This window comes from the organism of the source record quoted next, unplaced genomic scaffold (assembly GCF_019419815.1).
Source record: "Pyrus x bretschneideri cultivar Hongxiangsu unplaced genomic scaffold, Pyrus_bretschneideri_v1 Contig20, whole genome shotgun sequence".
Taxonomy (NCBI): domain Eukaryota; kingdom Viridiplantae; phylum Streptophyta; class Magnoliopsida; order Rosales; family Rosaceae; genus Pyrus; species Pyrus x bretschneideri.
In genome coordinates, this window is record NW_025999502.1 from 7149154 (window position 1) to 7169278 (window position 20125).

The 20125-nt window shown below is 36.4% G+C and overlaps 1 protein-coding gene across 2 annotated transcripts; it reads right to left on the bottom strand.

The window, feature by feature from the left end:
• Positions 1-73: 73 nt before the first annotated feature.
• Positions 74-8369, bottom strand: LOC108866354 (G-type lectin S-receptor-like serine/threonine-protein kinase At1g61420). 2 transcript variants are annotated; one of them, XM_048584020.1, is made up of 7 exons: positions 7767-8369; positions 6753-7627; positions 3749-3856; positions 3457-3632; positions 1407-1617; positions 1090-1327; positions 74-854 (listed from the first exon to the last, which is right to left on the bottom strand). In XM_048584020.1, the coding sequence occupies exons 2-7, from the start codon at positions 7519-7521 to the stop codon at positions 404-406; spliced, it is 1953 nt and encodes a 650-aa protein (XP_048439977.1). In that variant the 5' UTR covers positions 7522-7627; positions 7767-8369; the 3' UTR covers positions 74-403. The 2 variants fall into 2 exon arrangements, with proteins under 2 accessions (XP_048439977.1, XP_018500362.2); XM_018644846.2 differs by lacking the exon at positions 7767-8369 and having other exon boundaries at positions 6753-7757.
• Positions 8370-20125: the final 11756 nt, after the last annotated feature.

Below are 20125 nucleotides of genomic sequence, written 5' to 3' on the forward strand. Positions count from 1 at the left end.
TATAGCTCAACAGTTGCAATATTAAAGCCTCGTTTGATATCTAAAATTAGATTGAAATAGATAGACCGCTAAATTAAGGTAAAAATTTATGTCCATCATAAATGTTAAAGATCAATTACTCATAAAGAAAACTTATGAGTTTCAATCTCTCCATAATGTAGGATTACAAAGATGAATTTCCTTCATAACTAATCCTCTCTAATTCCCTCCAAAAAAAAAAAAAATATAACTACAGGTTCAGCATCTTGCTGCATAAGTAAGCAGGATTGGCCAAGCTTAGCTAAGCACCAACAAAAGAAAGCAAACAACAAATTATACGACCTGACTACAAATCCTAGCAAACACAACCCAAATTCACATGGATGAGCAAATCCCAACCTCCACCACTGTCAGGAGCATACATTTAGCGTCCTTCAATCATTGTAATTGTAACTTCATTATTCGAAGGCTGTGGTTGAGGATGAGAGACTGTGTTTTGGATAGTGAATAGAGGCTGTTTAGGTTGTGGACCACCAATTACATTTGTGGAACCATTTAGCATAAAAATTACATCCGGCATGCTCGGCCTATCCATCGGATTATCCTGTACACAAAGCAGCCCTATATGCACACATTTCATTACTTCTGGAGCCGAATATGAATCAGCCGCCAACATTTCATCCACCAACTCCAATTCCCTGCCTTCCTTCCATAACTGCCATGCATAGGCTAGTAAGCCTAGCTGTCGATCATAGATATAGAAGGCGGTATTCTTCTTGCTGCTAATAATCTCCAATACCAAGACCCCAAAGCTGTAGACATCAGATTTTTGGGAAAATATTCCACCCATGGCATACTCTGGAGATATATATCCACTGCGCGAACATGAAACTCATTAGTATATATGTCGCTGAAATAAGTGCTTGGTTTCTGCCTTTTAAGAACAACATTACCAAAACTATATCTAATGTGAACGATGCAACTAATTAGCAGTTTTTATCCAAAACAGGAGTCGGTTAAGAGTTCATGAATCATGATGCAATGCTAACCATTAGAACTTTGGTTGCGTATGAAATGTTCAAGAATATATAGGAAAGGCATGAATCTTACCGCGTTCCCACAACTCTTTGAGTATTTTCTAAATTCTGTGTCCCTTCAACCACACGTGCCAATCCAAAATCTGAAATTTTTGGGTTCATTTTCTCATCCAAGAGAATGTTACTTACTTTTAGATCTCTATGTATTACCTTCAAATAGGAATCACGATGGAGATAAACAAGCCCTCTAGCAACACCTTGAATAATATTGAAACGTGTACCCCAATCAAGCACTGCTCTTCTCGTCGAATCTGATCATCAAATAATTGATCAGTACACCGGCTAGAATGTAAAGATAAGAAACTGCAGTAAAGAGCAAGTGAAACTAACCGAAAAGAAAAGTATCCAAGCTTTTGTTTGGCATGAACTCATAAATCAGTAACTTCTCGTCCTCTTTAACGCAGCAACCGATGATTCTGACCAGATTTTTGTGTTGGAGATTGGAGATCAACATCATTTCATTCTTGAACTCTACTGCACCTTGTCCTGAGGTACTGGATAGTCTTTTTACTGCTATTTCCTTCCCTTCTGCTAGCTTACCCTACACAAAGTCGACAAATAAATCACTGCATTCATGTCTGTCTCTCTGTATCTATCGTAAAAATAAAGGTAAATTACACAAAAATACTTCAATTATGAATCACACAACAATTTTATACCTCATGTTTTAAACATTGCAATGTCAAACCTCCTCTTACGAATTGATTACAATGTCAAACCTCCCGTGTGATAACGTGGCAACGTAGAATCCATATTTTACTGAGGTGGCGGTCAATTGTGCCACTTAGATAAATACTAAATTATAAAATTAATTATTTTAAAATGAACATAAATTTTTACGCAAAAAAATAAATAGAAAGAGTGGGTCCACCCATTCCATCCTACCACCCATCTGATGCTGCGCTGCTTCTAAACCTCCATCTCTCCCCACCCTCCGCCGCCGATGGGAGGCAAAAGCAAAGGGAAAAACAATGGGGATGGCAGCAGATGCGAGGGAACTCGTCAGGGTTGGTGGACGCCCAGGTATCGATGTCGTCGGAGCCGATGTAGGTGCAGCGCCGCCCGACCCAGCGCATACTGCCCAACATCATTACCGACAACGCTTTTTGATTGCCGTTGGGTTTTTGCCAGAATTAAAGATCGAAAATTTTTGAAACGAAAATTGCAGTCTCCATCTTTGGCAATTGCAGAGTTTTTATTGATAGCGAGAGATGGAGAAGAGAAGAATGGGGGAAGAGAGAGAAAGTCGGAGAGGGTAGGGAAGAAGATTAACAGGATGAGGATGAAAGGGACTGTGCACATTTCCCTCGCATCTTCTGCAATCATATCATCCTAAACCAAATCCAAAATATCATACCATCCCCAACCAAACCCAGAAAATCACCGAACAGGCCATATCAAAGTTTTCTGAAAAAGAAGAAGAAATCACCCCAAAAAAACAAAAGGAAGTCAAAAAAAAAAAAAAAAATACAAAAAAAAAGGGATAACATGCGCTCCATTAAAGAGAAGCAAGAGAATCGAATACCATCCCATTTCTAACCCAAACCCATAAATCTATTTCCCAGTTCCAAACCAAATAATTCCAACAAAAATATCAAATTTTGTCTACATCCCCACCCTCCCATGTCTCCTCCACCTTTTCTTTCCAGCCAATTTCTCCCTCACCTCACTCCCTTCCCGGCCACCAGTCACAGATCCGACCCACCCACCACGGCCTGTGGGGGTTTCACGAGTTATGGGGTTTCAGTGACAGTGGAAACGGAGAGAAAGAAGAAGGCGCGCGGGAGGTGGAGTGGTCGAAGGTGGGGTGGAGACAAAGGTGGGGATCGAGGGTGTCGGAGTGAAAGTGGAGACGAAGGTGGGGATGTAGGGCCTTTTTTTAAATAAATTTCTTATTAGTTTTAAATACTATAAATAATAACAATTTTTTATTACTTTCTGGTCCACTCGGCTCCAACTTAATGGATTTGGATCCTGTTCTGAGCCCAAGACGAGGATCCTCCTGATCAAAGAGTGTGGATCGTTGGATGAAAATCCAACAACTACAAACAGGAAAATCCTTTTAAAGTTATAATAATTATAGTCGTTAGATTTTCATCAAACGGCCCACACTCTTTGGTCGGGAGTATCCTTATCTTGGGCTCAGGAGAGGATCCAAATCCCAACTTAATATCCATATCCGCAAAATATGAGCCTTATAATTGACATGTCAACATTTAATAGAAAAATTGACAGAAAAGTCGACGAATATCTGAAATTGCAATGAATACGAAGTTGATGTATAACATTGCAATATTTAAAAGATATGAAATTGTTATGTGACTCAAAGTTAAGGTGGTATGGTGTAATTTATCCTAAAAATAATAATAATAGTAATTACCTTATAAACTGGACCAAATCCTCCTTGCCCGAGTTTGTTTTCGGTGCTGAAATTGTCCGTGGCAACTAATATGCTTTCAAAATCATAGATCAGTAGCTCATCATGTTTTCCACCTATATATTCTTGAAGGGTGTCCCTTGTTATTTTGATGTGCTTCATTGTTAATTTGATGTGTCCTGATTTTGCAAATATACACATCGAACACTGAATCAAAACAACTTCCAAAGTTTTGAGAGATAATATGCTAATGCATTATATTAATCCAACACCTCGATCTCTTTCACTTAATTACCTTTTTGCTTAGCTCTCATCCTGCACAAACCGAACACTATGGCACCCAATACACCGATAAAACAAACAACCGTAAGGCTCACAATTAACTTTATTGGCTTTCCTTTACCTGTAAAATTTACAGACAAAAACAAGCATGAGATATATAGGAAAAGAAAAGTTACTGCTTGATAATTTGATTTGTCCAAGGCTTCAAGCACTTTTGAACAAAAAAAAAAAAAAAAAAAAGGCATCAAGCACTAGTATCATTAGTTCATCTGCTAGTTCTGTGCATGCTAGGCGAATATAAACATCTACGCCATCAGAGGGAAACTCCTGCGTATGAGTGAGGTATTTGGACCAGACCAAACACCCTATTTTATAAACAAGTGCGTAGGCTTTGTAAGAACAATTATTTAGGCGCACTGTCTTGCAGTCGGCCGATGTGCTGTCAGAATCCAAAGATACAAATTCATGAGAATCTGGTACTTTGAACCCTACCAGCTTCAGAAACCCATCATCATCTTCTATTCCTCTCAATGTTGAATGACTTATTTGTGTATCTCTCTCAAAACAATTTGGTTTTCCTCACACACCCTCTCATCCAGTTTCCAATGCTCCATTTCCCGTCTGACTTGGGTTCAAGCACTTGCAGATTGGTGAATATTTGTGACGGCGTCTCTTGGGAAATTCCAAGCAAGAATATCCCAGTTGACGTACAGATCACTTTCACTTTTCCAGGAAGTCATGGCAGTCCTCGTTCCAGAATTAGTACCATATCCCAGGAGCTGGCTTCTTAGCAGGGTATCACAAAGATGATCAAAGCTCTGCTATAACAATTGATCAGCTCCTATATCATCTTTGACAACAAAGTTTCCATTGTCCATTGTCCCTGTACAGCACCATCGCTTTTGGGTCTACCTAAGCTTTATTTGTTTTTATAGAATAAAAACAGAACTCAACTTTCATATGCCCCTGCTTTGAATATTATGAAGAGATAATTGGTTACCTAACGTAGGGAAGCTAATAGAAAGAGTGGAGAACAAATACAATCGTAGCTCTAGGAATCATTTACTAGGTAAGAGAGAACAAATACGATCGTAGCTCTGGGAATCACTCACCAGGTAAGAGACTGGAACTCACTCAACCAGAAACTAGAACAAGCAAAGTGTTTGCTAGAAGCTTTCAATTACATTCAAAGTCTGACCGACAATCCTTTTAGCATAAGAATTATAAAGGCTTACAATATTAAAAGACTTCTACTTTCGATGAGACTCTTACAATCTCCAATAATAACTTGACAACTTCTAAGGAACAACTTAATTAAACCTTCTACTCCCAATACACGTGACCTGGCATTAAAAGACCTTGTCTGCTGCATCATTACCAAATCGAAAAGCATAACTTGGAGATGATATTAGGAAATCAGAAAAAAGAGGGCACCCAATTTGAAGTTTCGTTTCCCATGGAAAGCCACATGGATTTTGTCATGGTAATATGAAAGAAATTGGATGGAATTGTGCGTGCCCACCATAAGAGTGAAAAAGTTATTTGGTAGTTAGCATGGTTATACCGTTATAGCACTAGTTTAAGAAAACAAAGAAGGGGAGCAAACTTAGAAGAATGCACTTAGGAGAAAATGGTGTGCGGAAATTTCTTATTTTCTAGAAAATAAGATAAAATTAAAAAAACAAGCATAAGTAGATTAGTATTTTAAGAACAGAAAATAGGAGAATATTTAGCATAGCACAGAAGGAGAAAAAAGGTGTAAGAAAATCACTTCTCCTTTAGAAAATAGGAAAAAATTAAGAATGATGCATAATTAGATCACTAGCTTAACAAAAATTTAGCACAGGAGCACATTATGTGTGTCGCATACTCTTTATTCTTTTCTCTCCATCCGATCAATTCCATATAGATTACTTCCACATTCCACCATCATTCCTCCGCCCACTTTCATCACTCATTTCTCTCATGTATTTTTTTTTAAGTCAAGTATGTATTTTCATTTTTTTTTTTCTGGTCAAGCATGTATCTGGCTGGCTTGATCCCCAAAAAGGGTAACATACATTCCGAAAATTTGCTCATCGAAACGATGCGCTGCAGTTGAGGTATCGATCGTCATTCACAGCCGAAAAAGATGTTTTGGAAGGGATAGTGATGGATTTCCATGGCGAGAGAGAGAGTACTATTCAAAGTCGAAAAAAAAGAGTTCTATTAGGAACGTTAATTTAATTACTAGTATACCAAAAGTCGAAAAAAAAAAAAAAAAAAGGAGAAAATGAACCTTAATAGAAAAATTGGCTTAATTTTGGATTTGTATACCTAAAGTTAACAAAGGCTGACACATTTTCGGTGGAATTGTATAGTTGTATGTAAGGTTATGTGTATTTTTTGATAGAAATACACGTTTGACATGTGTGCATAAACTTTTATTTGACCACTTGTAGCATGTAAAACTGGATTTAAAAGAAAAATTTTGCAATGTGGGAAGAGCAATAAAAAGGGTTGACTAGAAAGGCACCAACAAAGGCTCAAACTGTTAGAGGTTGAGTTTTAGGGGAGTGAATTCAGTGAGAGTTAATCTAGAGATTTTGGAATTTTCGGAAGTGAAAAAAATTGCAGAGAGAAGAATCAGAGAAGCAAACACGATGGTGATTCATTCAAAACACGATGATCATACTCTTAGGAATCTATACTTCCATACAGAGTTCATCAGCTCACACAAAACATGTAAGAAAATATTAATTGGTTTCAGAAACAAAAAAACTGAATCCAACATGGATACCAAACCAATCCATTAATTGTCCACTGTTTTGCAAACAATTGACTCTTACTATACTAGATTCCTTCCCTCTGCTCCTAATTATAACATGGGACCAGATAGCTCGCATCAGAATTTTCGACCGGGTTTTCTAGCACACAAGCCTAACTAAACACGGTTTACGATTAATCATCTAAAACAAAAGGCAAGTTAGGAGTTCCAAATGTGTAATTTATAAGAGAATGATAAGGGACAGACGTACCTCCGGATTGAGTTCCATTACATATGGATGCATAGGCTTGATCTGGGCAAAAGCAACTGAATCCAGAATTAGTAGTAGTGTTAAGCCCACACTGTCCTCCTGATTCCAAACATTTGTTGCAATTATCGTTGTCAATCTCCAATTCCAATGGGAAGCCCCCGTTTACCGCATCGTTGACGGTTGTTTTACTGGCCTCTAAAGCCAGAGCAGCTTCTGTATAAACCGGAACAATAACCTCATCTGTACAGTTCAAAGATGTCTCACCAGCTGTCATCGGACGTGTCAAATAGATAACAGGGCTCAGTTTATTGCTTATGTTGCAGGACTGCTTACTAAGCTCTATGGTGCTATTGCATTGGTAGTAAAACGTCACGTTTGTATAACCAGAAGCATAATTAAACAGAGAGAAGTTGAGGGCGGTGTTGACGAAAGTCGGAGGACATATAGTACCCCAGTAATCCTGCCTAGCAACCTTTACGGTCCGAGGATTAGTTGTGTTCATTTGAAGAATTCTAAAGCTCACACCCATCATGTTGATCATAGGGATGTTGTCTAGACATTGGACCTCGTACCCTGGCTGACCACAGTGACTAGGTCGGTTTAACCCCCAAAAGGGGTAGGAGATGTCTCCGACGTCACCACAATTCACAGCGCTGCCGCAGTTCTTGAATTGTTCATCACCCTGGCATAGACTTAACTCGAGGTTGATCCAAAGGACTGAAGCGATCAATAGATATGGAAACAGTGATTGGAGGAGAAAGGAATGCATTATGGAAGTTGGAGGAAAAGACTCAGCAAAGAGATTGGAGCATCAAATGAAATAGGGGAACTAGTAAAGACATTAAGAGTCAGGTTTAGGGATAGCAACGGGACGGATTGGGTTCGGATGTGTTATCCCCGTAACTGAATCCGTTTGTTTTCCCGTACCCGAAACCGTAAAAAACCCGGACGGGAAATTAACCGAACCCATTGGGTAACGGATTCATAACGGTTTTCCCACTGTGCAACCAACTTACCCACGGGCCCTAGCCACCCACGGTCTCACCCTCCTCCCACGCCCCAGACCTGCGGCAGCAAGCTTCAATTTGCAGAAGCTCTTCTCATCACCGACCCCACTCCCTCTGCAACCTTCAACCCAAAATCGCAGCAATTTTCAAACCTTCAGCAGCAACCCATGGCTGCACAACCCATATTTTATATAGGCCGATCCTGGCCAACCAGCCCCTGCAACCCCGCGACTTATCCCCCTATACCTGCAGCTGCTCCACCTTCAACCTGCACTTGTCTTCTAGGCTTAGACTTGCGACAGCTCAAACCACCTCCAGCTGCAAACCGTGACCCATCTTCATCGAATTTCTCAAACCTCAGCGGCGAAATTACACTGAGACGAAGCTTCAGAGATTTGAAAGGGGCTTATTTGCAGCTAGGTCTTAGAACTTTGAAAAAAAAAAATAAATAAATAAATAAAGAAAGGGGAAGGAGCGTTGGGGAAGAGGAGTGGGGAGCGGCCAGAAAATAGAGAAGTACGAAGGAGGGGAGACGAACGGCAGGGACCATAGGGTTCGAAGTTTGAAGTCTGCACACTGCATTCATATTTGAATTTCGACTAAAAAATGATATTTGAATTTCTTGTACACCGGCCACTCCGAAGAAGCCGCGTACTAATTTAAATATTATTTCTGGTATGGAAAATATGTACCAAAGGGGCGGCGGAGTCAACTCTAGAAGCTACGTAGAAAAGTCCAGGGATGATGGAGTCACTGAAAGGCACCACCATAAAGGAGAAAATAATTTAATTTTCTTTATCATTGCACGAATGTAAAGAAAATGCCAGTATAAAATGGTAAAATTACACGGAGAGCCACTTTTTGGACAACATTTGCCAGAGGGATAACAAATTTTCTTAATCTCAAAAAGTAATGTTATCTTTATTATATATTTGTACTATTATTTGTATTATTTATTTTGTACAGATAAGGTTCACCAAATCATATATTTATTAAAAAGATTATACAAATATATGATACAATCATTTCTAAAAGAGATGTCAAAATCCTAAGTGGAATGTCACTGTGTATATTTAATCAAAAGTCTCTTTAATCAAAGTGTTATTTGCTGACTGGATTTGAAAGCTTAGTAATTTGATATCAAATTTGACATCAATGTCAAGTTTATTTTTAATTTATTTTAATAGTAGGTCTCTTATTCAACTAACATTTCAACCAATAAAAATTGTGTTTCAACATTTTTCAAGGGAATTGATATTAACACTCCAAAAATATCATTTGGCACTCCAAACTTTCTATAATTAGAAAAAAAAATACACTTATGAGGAATGTAAAATGAGATTTTTGGAATGCTAATAATAATTTCATTTTTTAATAAATACAATCATTTAAAGCTCTATTTAAATAATAAAATAATATTTGACAATTCGATTGTAGAAATACAAAATTTGATATAAAACTTTTAATTATCACATCATCTATTAATTGTAATTTGATATTTTCTTTAAAGATGACCTAAAAGTAGTGTTTTTGAATGACAAAACTCGTCTTGGGAAAGCCACAAATGAGCATCTGCATGATTGTCCCAATGGTCGAACTTTTCCAACCAAGCACTCAATAAATGAAAAAATATGTTCCGCAAAATCAGTTTGCTTTTTGCAGAAACACTTTCTCTAAAAAAAGTGACATATGTGACTCATTTTACACTACAGCAATTTTGTCTTGAAGGAAGCTTCAATTGTATATAAGGAGCATTTTATTTAGTTGTAAACACACGAAAAACTTTGATGTCTTTTGCTTTTGTATTACTCTCTAGCTCTCTAGCTCTCTTGTAAACACTCTTTTTTGTAAACATTTCATATATCACTAACTGTTCATCTGTACATATTCAAGCAAGTCCCTAAGCTTAAGTAAGTTATTTTTGTTTTCTTTTAGAGTGTTTAATTATTTAATTAGATTTCTAGTCTAAAATGGGAAAACACTATTGTAGTCATATTATTATCTAGCTAAACTGAAAATCATACTATGTTTGAGTACTATGTTATAGTTGAATGTTTATCATACAAACAATTGAACATTAACTAGAGTAATTATAAGTTCAGTCTTAGTGGTTGTATACCTGCATTGTGAGTGAACATGTCGAGTTCCATGTAAAAGGTTTTATGTCTAGTTGTTATACCTGCATTGGAGTTGAATGCTTGCCATATGAACAATTGAACATTAATCAAGGTATCTCTAAGTTCAGCCTTTATGGCCTTATACCTGCAATGTGAGTGAACATGTCGAGTTCCATGTGAAAGGTTTTATATCTTGTTATTATACCTGTATTGGAGTTGTGTCTTAAAAGCCAATTTTGTAATATTGGATATTAAGTAACAACTTCATATTAATTAATAAATAAATGCGCAAAATCTACTCATTCATGAGTTTGGCTTTATATTGTAGTGATAATATGCTATGAATGAGTCGATGAGACTTAAGGTACGGAAACAATGTCCTAAATGAGGTTTAGGCACTGGAGACTTGTCTTCCATAGTCACTTAGCCTTTAAATAAAGTTCCAAACCATTTGGAAAGTCAATTGGACATCACCTATTCGGAAAAGCTGATGTATATCGCATTAAGGATATCATTGGTCTTGTATAGGCTTGGCAAACGAGTCGTATTTGCCATGTTTGTTCATTTTCGTGTATCACTTGTTATCTTAACGGGTCATGTCGTGTCACATCCATTATCTTAACGGGTTTATAACAGGTCGGGTCATTTACTCAACAGGTAAAATGACCCAACCCGTTAAGAAAAATAAATTTTTTTCTTCTAAATTTGCACACACCACATTACCAAATAAATTTTACTTCGAAAACTATTTCGAAACCAAAAACCCCAATTTCACAAACTCTAGAAACGAAAAATCCCAAATTGAAGAAACAAAATTAATCTTAATTCGAAGAAAAACCCTATATTTTGAAAGTAACTTGAAAGAATCAACAACTATCTCGAGAAAAACCCTATATTTTGAAAGTAACTTGAAAGAATCAACAACTATCTCGATTAGGGCTCGAGATTCGCTCGATGCAGAAAGAGATAATAGAAGACAAAAGTAGCAGATCGACTGGAGGTGGGTTACTAGGTCGTATGTGGTGACAGTGGTGTGGTAGAGGGAAATTGAAAAGGGTGGTCGTGGACTCGTGGCTGGTCGGAGTTGAGGTTCGAGACTGAGATTCAAGAGTTTATTTTGAGAAAGGGAGAAAGAGAGATAGAGAGAGAGAGGCTACTTCTATTCTAGCCTTCGAGAATGAGAGAGAGTCTGATTTAGGGCTGAGAAAAACATTGGATGGCCAAGATTAAATCTAAGCCAGTCCAACGGTCATCAATTTTCTAAATTTAATATATATATATATATATATATATATATATAAACTTTTAGTTTAGTTTGGGATTAAATTCTATTGTTGTTAAAAGTACTTCTTTTTAGTGGTATAAAATTATAAAATTAATATTTTTCTTATCATGTAATGGGTTACCCACGTGTATACTTGGATCGTCCCGTTATCTTAATAGGTGCTTATTGGATTACCTGATAACAACCCGATTCATTATCGTGTCGACTTGAAAACTTGTTAATTTCATGTCGTGTCGGGTTAAGGGGTTGTGTCAGAAATTGTCAGGCTTAGTCTCTTGCTACGCGTGTTAGACACGTGATGGTTATAAACGTTACAAAACTTCTAGTTGTATTATGCAAATAGTTCTTAGACCTGAGGCATCAAGCTATTTTATATTTGTAGATACGAACTTTGGTTACCTTAAAGCCTCAATGAGATCACATGGCTCAATAGTGTGATCTTCAGGTTCATTCATATGTACAAGTGTGAAGGTATATGAATGCGCAATAAGAAATCTAGCACCTTCTGGTAATTGTTTAACAAAATGAGATATCCCTCGAAGCCACTTGAAGATTCATCTCATAAATCTTTGATTGAAGTACTTGTTGATCAAGATATGTTTGTAAGAACTACTTCAACATGAGATGCACCATGTGATGTGATTTGACACATATCCAAGTCATTAAATCTTGATCGGGATATGGACGATATAAGAATCGACTTGCATTGTAACTAAAATCAAGGTTTGAAAAAGTATCATGATTTGTTTGCGAATAGTTCTACTAATCCAGGTAGCCATGACATACTGTTAGATGTCACTCATGGTTTGTGAAATTAAATAAATTGATTGATTAATTTCATTGCCGACTTTAGTTAGAACCTAAGACGTCATACACATATGATAAGTTCTAGTAAGTTTTATATAGATGATGATACGGTATAATTAATTGTAAATTGTATTGGATTAATTATTTAAGAATATTGGACATGGTTTTAGTTAAATAGGCATTGGGCTTTATTTAATTAAAAGGAGCCCAAATCACAAATTTAATGTTGGTAAGTTGTGGGCTTGTCACATGGCATAAAGCCTGAGGCACAAAAGCCTAGAGGAGGTGCGGCATAGGGATGCAACAAGGAGTCTATAAATACTCCTTGTGTTTCCCTCATACATAGAATGCAAAAGTTGTTAGTTTTGTCCTTCAGAGGAAAGAGAGAAAAACCCTAAGCCAAAACACCTTGTGTGCCACCCATTCTATATTGATCAAAGTGAGAGATATTGCTAGCACATTAAATCGATCATTGCATCATCCATTGCTAGTTTTATCAGTGTGTATACACTTAGAGGCTCAACACTTAAAGAGTTTCGCGTGGTCAATCATGAAGAGGAAGATTGCAAGCATAAAGATGATCCAATCAAGCGGCATGCACATGGCTAGAGATTCAAGTAAGCTAATCTCAACGACTTCTTAATTTGTTGCTTTATCAATTACAACTAACCGGATATATAATTAGGATAACATAGTGTATGTTATTTGTTATTTTTTGCTCCGTATTTAGTTATTCGATTTAAATTTATCCCATTAATATGCCCGGAAACCCAAGAGTGGTATATGAGCTAGGTTGTAATCCATAATTGTACAATTTGTTTTATTGTTACGGTGAATTTAATTATTTGGGTTCATGTTGTTCTTGAATGGTTATTTATAATATAAAAGGAGAATAAAATATTTGTTTGTATTAGCTTAATGTATATATAGAAAGTATCAGATAAATATAATCATGAATTTAATTAAAATTTTCAAATTTAGTTTAAACATTTGGAAGTAAGTATATAAATATAATAGAAGTAAAACTCCCTAGACAACAACTTTTTAGAAGAAACCCAATTAAGCATTACCTAAAGTAGTAAGAAACAGGCAGCTTGATTGTGTACAAATGTATGAAGTTAGCGGTTTAAACCCGAACTCGATTGCATGCCATGACTGTAAATTTTCTCTTTTCGTGGTAGTCTAAAGTAGGGGGGAACGGCACTGTGCAATTTTGGGGTAGATTTCAGTTTATTTACGAAATTACCACTAAAGCTTCGTGCCCCCCGATTTAACGTAATTTGCAAAATTGCCACTGGGCTTGATAAATTTTTTGTTCTATTAAATGACGAGACTGCCCATCTGATGAGGTTTAGATCACACAGTGAGGATGATGAGTTAGAGGGGTAGAGTCGTCATTTTATCCTTAAGATTTCAGAATGATTGGGGTTAGGTTCTTTCCCATCATTTCTTTCTTTCTTCGGCGCAGGCATGCCCAAGCCGATCTTGGCATCAGTTTATGGGAGGGTGACAGTGAGAGAAAGAGAGAGTAGTTGTCCGGATTACAGGGAGAGAAACACAGAGGGAGGGGTTGGGATGGTGAATAGAACTGAGTAAGGTCCCTCATTCCATGATTCACTCCCGAATCCCGATCGTCCGTTCCCTTTTGCATGTCGGATGAGCGGCTGGATTTCCAAAGATAAGTTCAATTTTTATTTCGATTCTTTACTGTTAGCATAGATTGTCATCATTTTTGCCTTTTTGCTGTGAATTATTGCCGGATTTTGTTGTACTGCTAGGTCAGGTTTTGGGGGTTCCTTTATTTGTTTCGTTTTCTCTCATTTTGGGGATGCATCTCTCTGTTACGTGTATTGTTCTTTGTTTTAAGGTCAGTTTCCCTTTTTTTTTTTGTGGGTTTTCAATTCGTTAATTTGTGACTCTGTGTTTAGATTTTTCGTTTGTGTATGATTAAATGGGTATTGGGTTTTGGTTGTTGAAAATATGATTTTTTTTTTTTTTTTTTTTTCTGCTTAAGCTTCTTGCTCATTTTTCTGGGATTTTAGGTTTTCAGTTGCAAGGGTAAAGAGAACACTAAAATCCCAGAATTCGGTATTGGCATTTGTATTAATGCATTTCCATTTTCGTTGGTTTGCAGGATGGGTGCATTGAGACCTAAAAATGTATGCGTGAACTTCATAAATTTTTGTGAGGCTTGGAACCTTGAAGGGTAAGTGTTTTTGCTTCATTGTGATGTTACAATACTTCAAAAAGTGGTATATCAGTTTACGGTATTGATAAAATGATTGAGTAATATTTTCATGCTGGCTTGAGTAATATTTTCATGTCGTTACTATCAATCTCTCGAACTGTTGTCTCTGTGAAAAATGATTGATTACATTTAGCACCATGATTTTCCTTGATGTTTTGCTTTCTAGACAGCCTCTATTGAAGTTCCGACCACGATTAGTGCCTTGCTTTTGCTATCGTGACGAGTCTTGTACTCTAAAATTTTTGTAAAAGAAATGAAAAACCAAATCATGAATGATAGAAGTTTTGTTTATGCCAGGGTCTATAGCCATTCATGCATAGTTAGTTGTTCTGTTTAATCTATTCTATGTGTCTATACATGTTTGTTTGTTTAATTTATTCCGTAAGTCTTGATAAAAAATAAAGACTGCAAACAAAAAAACTACCCCAGTTTTTGGAACTTCTAAGAAAACCCTAAATCCCAATGGACACTGAGTGTAGTCAATCATCAGAACAACTTTTTTATTTTTTTATTTTTTTTTGGGTGTTGGGGGGGAGGGGGGGTGTGGGTGTTGGGGTTGGGGAGGGATAGTGGTTGTCCCAGATTACTGGATTATGGTTGTTAAATTGACACGTTCTTAGATTATTTGGATAATGGTTATTTACCTTCTGTCTGAATTGAGCATGTTTGAGAATTGCTAATGGATTTAGACCATCTCCAACAATGACCTAAAACCTAAAATTTCCCTTCCCCCCCAACCAAAATCTACTCCAACCCATGACAAAATTAACCTAAAACCTAAAACTCATTTGAGGGTCAAATACCAGCCCTGATTTAAGCCACAAACCAAAATGGGCCCCACCAGCTGTCTGCCAAACAACAACCCCACGTGGGGCTGTTCCCTCATGTTTCAAAGCAAAAAGTAGCCGTTAGGCTGCTTTTTGTAATTGAATGGTGATGTTAAATGGATCCAACGGCTACTTTTTTTTTTATTTTTTATAGTTTTATATTTATGTATTTATTGAATCCAACGGCTTAGATAAAATATTATTAAATATAACGGTAAAAAAAAAGATCTAACGGTCCAAATTTAAATCCAACGGCTAGAATAATTTTAAAAAATTATGTGGTTTATTAAATGTCGTTGGTTTTAAGTTTATGTGGTTTATCTTGATTTTCATGTATTGATTTAGTGATTTTTCAAAATTTATCGGAATTTAAATATTTTTAGGTTAAAATGTTCATAAAATTAATTTAGGATAGTCTACATAAATTTTTTTTTAAAAAAAAAGTTAATTTAAAAAAAAAATAGCCTTAATTCATTCTTTGATAATCTGGGGCTAAAATTTTAAGCCAGAAGGGTTGGAGTAGAAAAGCTATTTCTGGGCTAAAACCTAAATTTTCTGGGCTAAATATTTTTAGGTTTTAGGTCACCATTGGAGATGGTCTTAAAAAAAAAAAAGTAGCCGTTGGATCCATTTAACATCACCATTCAATTACAAAAAGCAGCCTAACGGCTACTTTTTGCTTTGAAACATGAGGGAACAGCCCCACGTGGGGTTGTTGTTTGGAAGACAGCTGGTGGGGCCCATTTTGGTTTGTGGCTTAAATCTGGGCTGGTATTTGACCCTCAAATGAGTTTTAGGTTTTAGGTTAATTTTAGGTCATGGGTTGGAGTAGATTTTTTGGGGGAAAGGGAAATTTTAGGTTTTAGGTCATTGTTGGAGATGGTCTTATATTTATGTATTTATTGAATCCAACGGTTTAGATCAAATATAATTAAATATAACGGTAAAAAAAAAGATCTAACGGTCCAAATTTAAATCCAACGGCTAGAATAATTTTAAAAAATTATGTGGTATAAATTTTTTTTTAAAAAAAGTTAATTTAAAAAAAAAAAGCCTTAATTCATTCTTTGATAATCTAGGGGCTAAAATTCTAAGCCAGAAGGGTTGGAGTAGAAAAGCTGTTTCTGGGCTAAAACCTAAATTTTCTGGGCTAAATATTTTTAGGTTTTAGGTCACCATTGGAGATGGTCTTACTATGTTTCAGAATTTTGGATCGTTGGAGTGAGAACTTGGTTCTTTGGCATTTGGAGGTATATAATCATACACCTTTTTTTGTTCAGAGCTTAATCAAGGGGACATCCTTATTTAGATTTTCTTCTCTGTGAAGAAGAGAATTAGACCTCAATTTTTTTTTTCTTCAGGATTCTCTAATTTCTGTGATGTTTGATATGTATTTTATGGTTTGTGCTTTGTGGATTTTAGGAATTTGGATTTGGTATAAACTATTTGCACATATTCTGTTGAATTATTCTGCTATATCGGTTAACCTTGATCTTTGGTTTTCAAATTATGTTTTTTTGGGTATAAATCTCGGGATTTTGGGGTTTTTACAGTGGTGTGTTTATGGTGACTCACAGTTCGATCTTAATCTAACGATAGAAGAAAAAAGTACAATAACAAGAGTTAGATTTCTTCCGCTATTGGATTAAGATCAAATGGTGGATTGTCACGGTTTTTTTTTTCTTTTAAACCATGATTTCTAGGAGAACATACTAATGTTATTTCAGACAAAATTAATGTTGAGGGCCAAAAGGGTACTTAGATTGCGGTCAATTGGACCGCAGAAAAAAAAAAAAAGAAAAAAAAAAGAGAAATGTAGAGATTTATGAAGCCGAGCGATATGAATCTTAATTGGTTTAATAGTCCAATGAACTTAGAAGGGGGCAAATGTAAAGAGGCATGGGCCATATGGTGTGACTGCTTATAATTAATTTTTTAAGAAAATATATGAATATCATTCCCAGAACCTTCGATGTCCTTGAATTTGATCGTTGGGGTTGGTGGTTGCCTTTGAAGAAAACTAACCATCAACTGAGCTTTATATATGTCGATCAATTTTAAACATATGCATGTATACAAGAAAACCCTAGCAGTAATGCATGGCATGGACCACCACCTCCAAATGGTTGATACTTATCAACAAACCTATGTTAGGTAATTTCTGAATTAGGGGGTTTTTTTTACCATGTGAATTCCTGGTTTAGGGATTTAGGGTTTTTGAATTAGTACAAGTTCAAATTCCATAGAAGTTGATTCTGCAGATTGTGTCTGCGATTAGATCAGAGATCAACTGCTCTTTTGTTATTCTGCGGAAGATTGCTTTTGGGAAGGATCTGAAGCAGTTCCTCTCTTTATGTTTACTCTTTCTATGTTTATTGCCATGTAGCTCTGTCTATTCTAATTGATGGTGTTCATGTTACACTGTGATTTAATGATTTAATTGTTTCTCAATTTGTAATTGTTGTTACATTTCTCTTTAAGCTCCTTGCTCTCTGTAAATTTTGATTAAAATAGGATTGTTTTATATTTTCTGTTCTGTCTGTTTGTTCTTTGTTTTAAGGACAGTTGCTTTTTTTTTTTTTTTTTTTTTTTGGGTTCAGTTTGTTAATCTGTGATTCTGTGTTTAGATTTTTCTTTCGTATATGATTAAATCGGTATTTGGTTTTGGTTGTTGAAGTTTTTTGTTTTTTTTTAATTTTTGGGGAGAATTTGTGTTTGGTTGCCGGATTTGATTTGGTTTTTGCTTTCAGGAAAATTGGGGTTCGAATTTTGGGGTTTTTGATGTGGGTTTGGTTTCTTTTCGTGGAATTTGTTGTGATCAATTACTGCAATAGTTTCTGGATATTCTGATTTGGGTCTTATTTGATTTTCACCTGTGATAATTTTCAGACGATTGCATATTTTTAGGCGAGTTCATATTTGGGGTTTATTTTTTGTTATTTGTTGATTTGATTGCTTTAATTAACATAAAGGATGTGGATTTACAATTTTTTTATTTTTATTTTTAAACCCTGGAAATGGAAGTCAAACAAATACAATATCTATGAACATGGATATTTTGATTTTGTTTTTCATATTTGTATTCCGACTGCAATGAGAAAAATGGAACTGAAAGCTTATTAGGATTTCGAGCTGTTTCGACCAAAAGTTTTACTCTTTCGTGTTGTTGTTTATCTTGGTCTAGCTCTGATATTTTCAGGGTCTCCAAGAATACAATATACTGTTACTCGGGTCTCATAGCTTTCTTGCTATATGATATCATATAAGTAAATGCTGGACTGCTAAATTTTAACCAAGACCATACTCACAAGCAAAATACAAATACAAAAGTCCATGTTAAAATGAAGGTTGTGATTTATCGAAAGATGTTCCGTAAACATAGGAATTATGGATATGTAGGCATATGTATTTGAGTATTATGTGATGAATAGGTTTATTTTTGCTTAAATTTTTTTTCTTTGGGTATTGCATATCGTGATCACCATAGTGATGTTTGATGTTCTTCTTCAGTGCTTCTTGGGAATGTTGGAGCTGGGAAATCAAGTCTGGTGTTGCGCTTTGTAAAAGGTGTTAGTTTTTGGCTCGTCAATTTGTGTCCTTTTTTGTTTAGGATTGTTTTAGGGAAAGGGTGCACCAATTCTTCTCCTAAAAGGGCTAGGAAAGAATCTTAGTTTCCTCATTCAATTTAGATTAGAAATCCTAGAAGTCTATTTGGAATTGGAAAGGAAGTCTAATTTCCTATTCCACTTAGAATAGGAATTATAATCTGTAAAGGACATGTAAGCCAACCCTATATCTATAAATAGGGTGCGGCAAGGCTGATTTTCAGCAGAGAGAAAACAGCCAAACAGCAGAGAGTTTTGAGATTAGTTCTAGGGTTTGCATAAGTTCTGTAATCTCTATTATTAATCAAAGAAGCGGTGATTTCTCTACCTAGGGAAATCACAACTGGACGTAGGCATAAGTTCTGCTGAACCAGTATAAGTCTTGTGTGTTTCCAAGTTTTCTATATTTGCTAGTTTAGTCTATTGCCGTTGGTTACATCAAAGAACAAGGTCCAGTGTGTGGGTTTTTTCAACAATTGGTATCAAGAGCTAGGATCAAGGTGTTCTACGATGTTAAAAGGGAAGATGAATGCGGATCAAGGACCTGCCTTAAAACCCTTTGACGGCAAGGATGACTTCACGGACTGGCAAAGGATGATGAAGAACGTACTGATACAGCAGGATTTGGATGATGCACTTGATGGTAAGAAGCCGGAAAGCATGACAGAAGCAGCATGGAATAAGGTTCTCAAGAAGGCCAAGAGTTCCATCGAGATCCATCTCACAAGATCAGTTCGGTCACACATCACCGAAAAGATGTTTGCCCAGGAAGCATGGGAAAAATTGGAGAATGTTTATATGGGCAAAACCGTGTCCAATAAACTTTTTCTAAAGGATGAACTATTCGGGCTTCGACTAGAAGAAGGAGGTGATATTGAAGATCACGTATGCAGGTTCCAGAATTGCATAGCTAATCTTCAGAAAGTCGAAGAAACTTACAAAGGTGATGATATGGCTATCATCCTGCTAAGGTCTCTACCTTCGTCTTTCAAGCACTTTCGAACAACTCTAATGTTTGGAAAAGAGTCCTTGAAGCTTGAAGACGTAATTCAAGCTCTTCAGTCATATGCTAAACTAGATGATATAACTGAAAGCTCTCAAGGCCTTTATGCCAAAGGCAAGGAGAGGGGGCGGGAAAAGACAAGGGAAGAGAAAACTGGCAACAGAGGTAGGTCAAAATCCAAGAAGAAAAAGGAAAAGAAGGAAGGTTGCTTCGAATGTGGTTCAGCCGATCATTGGAAGAGGAACTGCAAGATTTGGAAAGAAAAAAAAGCCAAGATGGAAGGAAGCTCAGGTTCTGCTAGTGCAGTCACCGAACATGAGAGTGACGGGGAACTTCTTTCGGTAACATCGGGCTCCAAGGCTTCCAATTGGATTTTGGATACTGGATGCACGTTTCATATGTGTGCAGTAAAAGAATGGTTCGATACTTACAAAGAAGTCAGCAGCGGGGAAGTCTTAATGGGGGATGATTCTT

Coding starts and splice junctions, on each gene's coding strand:
- LOC108866354 (XM_048584020.1), bottom strand. CDS start 7,521: ATGCATTCCTTTCTCCTCCAATCACTGTTTCCATATCTATTGATCGCT. Junction 3,633..3,748: donor GATGAGAGCTAAGCAAAAAG/GTAATTAAGTGA, acceptor TTGCAAAATCAG/GACACATCAAATTAACAATG. Junction 855..1,089: donor CAAAGAGTTGTGGGAACGCG/GTAAGATTCATG, acceptor ATGTTCGCGCAG/TGGATATATATCTCCAGAGT.